The 7763-nt window shown below is 41.7% G+C and overlaps 1 protein-coding gene across 1 annotated transcript; it reads left to right on the top strand.

Moving 5' to 3' along the window:
- Nucleotides 1-5430: 5430 nt before the first annotated feature.
- Nucleotides 5431-7456, top strand: LOC147896601 (G-type lectin S-receptor-like serine/threonine-protein kinase At5g24080). The gene is made up of 2 exons (XM_087381910.1): nucleotides 5431-5480; nucleotides 5573-7456. Exons 1-2 carry the CDS (start codon nucleotides 5460-5462, stop codon nucleotides 7454-7456), a joined length of 1905 nt encoding a protein of 634 aa, XP_087238036.1. The 5' UTR covers nucleotides 5431-5459.
- The last annotated feature ends 307 nt before the right edge of the window (nucleotides 7457-7763 follow it).

Below are 7763 nucleotides of genomic sequence, written 5' to 3'. Positions count from 1 at the left end.
ACATGTCGACCAGATTGCCATTTCCAAGATATTATAAGGTATCAAATAATTCTCAAGCCTACACAACATTTGATTATAAAGATGAAGATTCAAGGAAAATGGATTCGAGGTTTGATGGTCTTACAACTAGAAAACGCAAGACACTATTTACAAAAAGAAAGTATGTGAGTGTGAAGAGGCGAAGAATCATGGCATCAATTCCAGAACCAAAGAGACATGTGATGCTATCCGAGGAGAATATGGAAAGGATGCTTATGCGAGTTTGTTGCAAGAGACTTTGCATTAGAAAAGTTGGGAAAGATGATTGTGCAGCCATACGCCTTGGTATTTGGAGTAAGACAGCGCCTAATAGACATAACTATCTTCTTCAAGAGTTTTCATGCTTTCTTCATCAAGGCACTAATCAAGATTTGAGCACAGGACACTGTAAACCTAGATTGAAACCCATGGTTAATGGGAGACCCATTTGCAATCGAGGATATCAATGGTTAACTGGACTATCACATGGCACATATTGGACCATCTGGGCAGAGGTGAAAGAAAAAGTTATTCATACAATTCATGGAAATACCTACAAGCTTAAATGCCATGGAAGCACTATAAATGCAACCGCAACATTAAAGCAAGTTCTCGAAGACCATGCATTACTGCAGCCTCATCTTCAACAAACAATGCTAGATGGATGTGTCGAATGCCAACAACATCTTCCTTTGGGAATGACAAAGAAGGTCGTCCTAGAGACTGTCAATAAAACTTTACAAGACAGAGACGAGAGCATGATTTCACGATCAACCTTGTACAAAATTTGGCGTAGACATTTTTGCCATGTCAAGACACCATCAAAGCAAAGGATGTCAAAATGTAAGACATGTGATGAATTAAAAAATGCCATTGAACATAGTAAATGTGAGCAGCAGCGAGGAAGATATATTAAATGGCGATCAATCCATTTACGTCATGTGCAGGATGCTCGAAAGTTGTATGCTTCTTGGAGAGAGGAAGCTATTTCACATGTCGATAAGTCCATGTGCATCACCATTGATGGCATGGACTAGAATACAACCACTTTGCCACGATATAGACGTATCCCACCGGCATTGGAGGGCAAACGTGGACTAAAAACACACTTGTGTGGAGTATTAGTACATGGATACCGAATCTTTTGTGATGTATTAATTGATAGTTTGCATGACCATGATAGTAACCAGGTTGTTACATCAATCATGAAAGCAATAAGAAAGGTCAGAGATGCTCGCGGATGTTTGCCTAACACATTGCGAATACAAATTGCGAATACAAGCTGATAATTGTTGGAGAGAGAACAAGAATAAATATATATTTGCTTTATGCTCTATGTTGGTTGGTTTGAAAATATTTGAAGAAGTGGAAGTTGGCTTTCTTCTTGTCGGCCATACACATGAAGACATAGATCAAATCTTCAGTGTTATCTCTGGTGAGTTGAAGGCAATGGATGTTTTGACAATGGAGGATATGCTATTTCGAATTGGGAAAAAAATTGGAGGTTCTCGTAAGGAAGAATCAGAAGTGGCTATCTTAGAGAGGATGGTAGATTGGAGAGCATTTATAGAGCCACATTTACAAACAGGAGATTCAGATGCCCTAATAGGACACAAATCCACACTACTTTCGGTTTCACATGCATAACAATATTCCAGTGATGCAATGGAAGCACTACTCAGTAGATGGAGATCATTTATGGAGTGAGTCATATGCTTTATTACAACGAATAATTCCATTGGATGAAACTAGATTTGTTCTTGCAAAAAACAAATCACTTGACATAGATGAAATGAAAGGGTTGAAAGCCTTCATTAAACATCTTCAAAGTATGATGCAGAAATATCCTGAGCAATCAACTAAGAATTTGGAGACAATTAAATCAACTAAAGCACTTATCCAATCTTTAGAAAGACAAGAAAACTTAATGAGCATTGAATACTCTGAATCCTTTTGGCCGGAACAAGCTAGGTCACCAAGTTTTCCTTTGGATATAAATATGTTAGTAGATATGGAGGAAGCAGAGGATTGCCTTTTACCTCGAAAATATTGTGGCAGGAAGGGAGACAAACCCTTACCAGAGTTTATACCATGTAATGAGATTGAAGAGGGTCTATTTGTTGTAGTTTGGGCATCTGATCCGGGTTCAAAGTTGGATGACCAAGGTGGCCCAATTTGAGTTGCAAAGGTTACTAAGATAGAAAGGGATGACAAGGGAACTCCTATAACATTTACAGCATTATGGTATGAACCAAAGCCATTAAAAAATCTCCTGAGAAGATATACAATAAAACAACTCTATGAGGGATGCTTGCAAAAGAAACGTGAATGGGTTCCAAATAATGAGGGATTAACAGAGGTGGAAGTCAGTAGCATTATTCATTGCTGGAAATCGAGGACACGAAGTTTTAAAAAGAAGCATGGATACAATGTTGAAAAATGTATCACAATCCCTGATCCAAGTCGTGTCCATATTGAACATCATTTGGCAAGACTTGACCCATCAAGCTCAAATACATTACATGAGTCTGATGACTCTGAACGATAACGAGATTCAGATGCATAAGATAATGTTTTGTATGCTTTTTTCCATACAAATGGTGTATCTATACACCACCAATAAGATAATTTATTGTATGGTTTGTTTTTTAAAAAAGGGTGTATCTATACACTACTTATGTATTGAATTCAACAAACTCTTTTTTTTTTTTTAAATGGTGTATCTATACACCACTTATATGTTGAATTCAACAAACTCTTTTCATATGGTGTCATATTTTCACTTCATAGTGTTAAAATTGAACTTGAATTAGGAGACTACTATTATTATTATTATAGTTATTGGATGGAGGCACCATGCATGAGTTTGGGAATTATAGCTTCAGCGAGCCATTTTTTTTAAAATTAGAGGTTACCACTTGACTTTTTACTAGCTTAATAAGGCCATATTTGTATATAAGTGACCCATTAAGTGCTCAAAAAACCCAATTTTTTAGCTCACTAAGTGAAGTTGAGTGGAAAGGATATGCTCCAAAAAAAAGTCCAAACCAAGAGAGAAAGTCCAAAAATTTTGAATAGTGTGTTCCCTCTTTACTTTATGAGCCAACATTTTTTTTTCTAAACTTTAATAATTTAAAACCCACCATGTTACTCATCATATTAAGTTTTTCCTAAAGTTGAATTGAAAAACCCTTCCTTTTGAACACACATGGTACACCATGTTCTGTGAGGTGAACCCCCCTTGGACATGAGGAGGAATAGGGGAGGATTATGATTGATTACACCATCTTGTCTTAGTAGGTGCTACACATTTTCATTCAAATTATGGGATATTAGGCCAAGAACGAGAGAATCTTTAAGGAGTCAACTTATGGTTTGGAGGTTTTAGAGGAAGTGCATGGATCTATTGACTGTATGCTTGAATGCTCTCCATCCTCCTGAAATAATGAGCTCCATCTTCTCAAGTCCCTTTTCTCGTCTCTTTTTCCACAAGTCAGTCGTGTGCTCCCTTTCCACCCCTTATGTTTCACTGGGTGTCTCCTTTCCTCCCCTATCTTTTAAGTGGGTCCTTCCTCTACTCCCTTTTCACCCTCTCCTCTCCTTCCATTTCATCCCATGTCTCCTCTTTGAAAGATTTGTTAGTTTTTTACTTTTATATTTTTTTATATTGGGTATTCAAAAGATGAGAAGGGGCCTATTTTGTGGGTCCTTTAGACTTCACATGAATCAAGTCTTGTAGTTTCTAAATATTTCTCACTCCAATCTTTTCTCTCACAATATTCACTAATTATTAATGGATGTCATTGGATGTCATGTTATTCTTTACCGAAGGTGCTTGAATATTATTGAGCATTTATGTGTCATTTTATTCCTACTTAAATATTATTCTCTAACGGGGATTATAGGGGATTTGCCACATTGTATTTTTTTTAGCAATGTCTTACAGGCAGGGCTCTCCTTATACTTTTTATCAAAAGTGTCCCTGTAATTATTTTATGCCATGTCCTTTCCACTCATCCCATGCCCATACTCCTTTCTATTCCAATTTGCACGTGGGTGATATCCCTCTCTCTCTCTCTCAAGTGTCCCACATCGATTCATGAGCATCCTCCTCCTCTATCGATATACTCCAACGCTTCATAACAAGGTAAATGATATATATAAATATATCATTCATTAGGCCTGCTTGTGGGTGAGTGAAATACTCAAGAGAGAGTCAAATTAGAGGCATGAAAAGGAAAGAGTATACAAAGAGTAGTAAATGCAAATGGTTCAAAAGTCAATAAGATGAATTTCATTCATGTGGCCGAGAAAGAGAGAGGGGGGGGGCTTGCCTAGAGAGAAGAAGAAGAAGAGAGAGAGAGAGAGAGAGAGAGAGAGAGGGGGGGGGAGCTTGCCTAGAGAGAAGAAGAAGAAGAGAGAGAGAGAGAGAGAGGGGGGGTCTTGCCTAGAGAGAAGGAGAGAGAGAGAGAGAGAGAGGAGAAAGAAAGGAGAGAGAAAAGGAGAAGAAGAGATAAGAGAAAGAGAGAGAGGGGGGGAAGAGAGAGAGATATAGAGAGGGGGGGAGGCCAAAGAGGACTAAGTCATAAAATGCATGCATTAAAGCCTCTTACAAGAGCATACTTGAACCTATCACCTTAAAATAAAAGAAACATCTAAAAAATACCAGCACACCATGTGCTTTTAACCGCTCTTCTTGATAAGTGTAGACTCATAATGGCGAGTGAAATAGTCAATAGTGCTGCAGACGAAGAGAGCCACCTTTTGACTGCCTTGGCCGTGCGCTTTGCCAGAACAGATCCTTAGAGATGTCCTTCCACCTTAAGAAACCTTGGACCTCTTTGGCATGCTAAACTGTATCCATCCATTTGTATCCCTGCACCCTTCCATGGGCCTGCCTCTGCAGTCTCGACCCATCCCTAGGCTTTTGCTCTTCTTGTTCCTCCTCGCAAATTTTGAATCGATAGCTTCTTCGCTTGCTCAACCAGGATCTTCCTTCACAGCTCAGCAAAACAGTGGCTACTGGCTGTCAACAAATGGAACCTTCACGTTTGGCTTCAGAGACGTCTCCCGAAGTCAGTACTTGTTGGCCATTTGGACCTCGAAAGATCCCAATAGAACAGCCATTTGGTGGGCACACTTTGCACAAAATCCCGTGGTGGACGCTAATGCGACCTTCAGTTTCACAGCCTCTGGCAACATGGAACTGCTCGATTCGACGAGGTCTGTTGTGTGGAGCAGCAACACTAGCAACTTGGGCATCTCTTCCGCAGAATTATTAGAAACGGGAAATCTAGTACTAAATGACGCCAACAACAACACCATTTGGCAGAGCTTTACGGATATCACCGACACTCTTATGTTGCCGAATCAAGGGGAACTGACAGTTGATCCATCTCTTGTGCTGACAAACGGATCGGATCTGTTGCAGTCCAGGGAGAATGTTACGTCTTACGCTGGAGGTAAATATCGCCTCGAAATGGATAGTTTTAAAAATCTGTATCTTCATGGATTGGATGAATACGGGCACGATTTTATTTTCTGGTACGCACAGATCAACACCACTGGCAACAATTTTGAGATACAAGCGTCCTGGGGGATACTGTTCGACAACAACAACTATTCAATGGATCATTCAGTAAGAAGATTGACGCTCGACTACGATGGCAACCCACGGATCTACAGCTGGGAATCGAATTCCAGCTTGTGGCGGATGATTTGGGAAGCTGTGGCTGACCCGTGCGAAGTGGCCAGCCCTTGTGGTCCGTTCGGGTTGTGCAAGGTAGTCAATGAGAAGGTAACCTGCAACTGCCCACCTGGTTATCATGCCATCGACGTCCGTGACATTTCACATGGGTGCACCACCGATATAAGCTTCAACATGAGCTGCTCAAGCAATGGTAGCAGCTACAACACAGCGATGCTGGAGGCGGCCAACTACGATTACGACTTCAACGACATCTCCCCGGCGAACATACCGACGGTGGATGAGGAAGAATGCAAAAATCTGTGCTTGCAAGAATGTGCATGCATGGCTGCGTCGTACAAGCAGGACGGAACTGGGAGGTGCTTTCTCAAAGGTAACAGCTCCACGGGGTATTTGTTGAATGGGTACTCCACCACCAGCAACAATGTGTATGTCAAAGTTGCTACCTTGATAAATGGTGTAGGGGGGGCAGGAACCCCAAAGCGTGTTGCTATAGGTGTTGGAGTGGCTTTGGGGATCGTGGTTGTGATAGCTCTCATCGGAGGTTGGTGGTACTGGCAACAACGGAGGCACCACGTGGCAACAACCACAGCGACAATGGCGGCGGAGGAGGAGGTGGTCTTATCTCAACAAGGGCCCTTGAGATTCACATATCAAGAGCTTGTTATGGCCACCAAGAACTTCAGCCACTTGCTCTGGGAGGCAGCTACTGGGAAGGTTTACAAGGGCTGGGTCACATCCAACAAGAAGGCTACACTTCATGGTGACCAAGCCCACACCGTGGTGGCCGTGAAGGTGCTCAAGAGTTATAACTCTGTCGAGGAGGAAACTGAGGGAAACCGACTATTCAATGCAGAGATGAGTACCCTTGGGAAGATCCACCACATCAACCTCTTACACCTCTTTGGTTTCTGTACCGAAGGTGGCAGCAGAATGCTCATTTTCGAGTACATGGCCAAGGGATCACTTGATATGTTCCTATTTTCTCCATCTGATTCCCCCATCACTACCAATTTGTCACCCATCTCAACAGCCTCTACCACCCACTTGCTCTCCTCCCACGCTCATCCGTTGCCCCTCCCTTGGCCTACTCGCTTCTCCATCACGCTTGGCATTGCCCATGGCCTCTCATACCTCCACCATGATTGTCAATGTCCCATCCTCCACTGTGACATTAAGCCCCAAAATATCCTCCTCGATGACGACTTCTCCCCCAAGGTGGCCGACTTCGGCTTCGCTCGCCTCTTTTGCCATCGTGATGAGCACATCACCATGTCAATTACACATGGCACCCATGGCTACCTTGCCCCAGAATGGCTTAGCAATGAAGAGATTACTACCAAGGTTGATGTTTATAGCTTTGGCATGCTACTCCTTGAGATTGTCCATGGCATCACCATCCAAGACGATCTTGCCCACCTTTATAATTGGGCATCTCAATGCATCTCAACCAGATCAATACAGCAACATCCTAGTAGTGTCATATCTCATGTGTACGAGTTACAAGTCCATGAGACACATGAACAATTGCAAGTACTCAAAGTTGGCATGTGGTGCCTTCAACACCAAGCTTCATTACGCCCCACAATGTCTCAAGTGGTGCAAATGTTGGAAGGCACATTGCCTGTGGAGGAGCCCCCTTACCTGGCTTCACCCATCACTTACCCATCAAACTTGAATGGGATAGAAACCAAGTCTCCAGACTTGTACTCCATTGTCTCTCCCAAATGAAGTTCTCTTGTATAGTTTCAAAATGTAATTCTAGCTGCTTATGCCCAAGAAGGGAATGAAATACTCAAGAGGCTTTCTTTCTCTTTTCCTATTTTGTACCTTTCACCCTTTGTACAAATCCTAATATCAAATTTGTATTTACCTAGTTTTGTGTAGTTTTATTGCCTGATTTCTTGCAAAACCATCCTTTGTTCTAAACTTTTGAACGTAGTCATGTTGAGAAGTTGTCATTTGTGTATTGCTCGCATGTATGGATTCAATATTTGGATATGTTTGAAATCATGACCTCAACATTTGACATGCTTAT

Source organism: Dipteris shenzhenensis, chromosome 11 (assembly GCF_047967505.1).
Source record: "Dipteris shenzhenensis isolate YYH24624 ecotype China chromosome 11, Dip_SZ_1.0, whole genome shotgun sequence".
In the NCBI taxonomy this organism is placed as follows: Eukaryota; Viridiplantae; Streptophyta; class Polypodiopsida; order Gleicheniales; family Dipteridaceae; genus Dipteris; species Dipteris shenzhenensis.
Note: the sequence above shows the minus strand (reverse complement) of the source record. Positions and strands in the feature narration are given on the sequence as shown.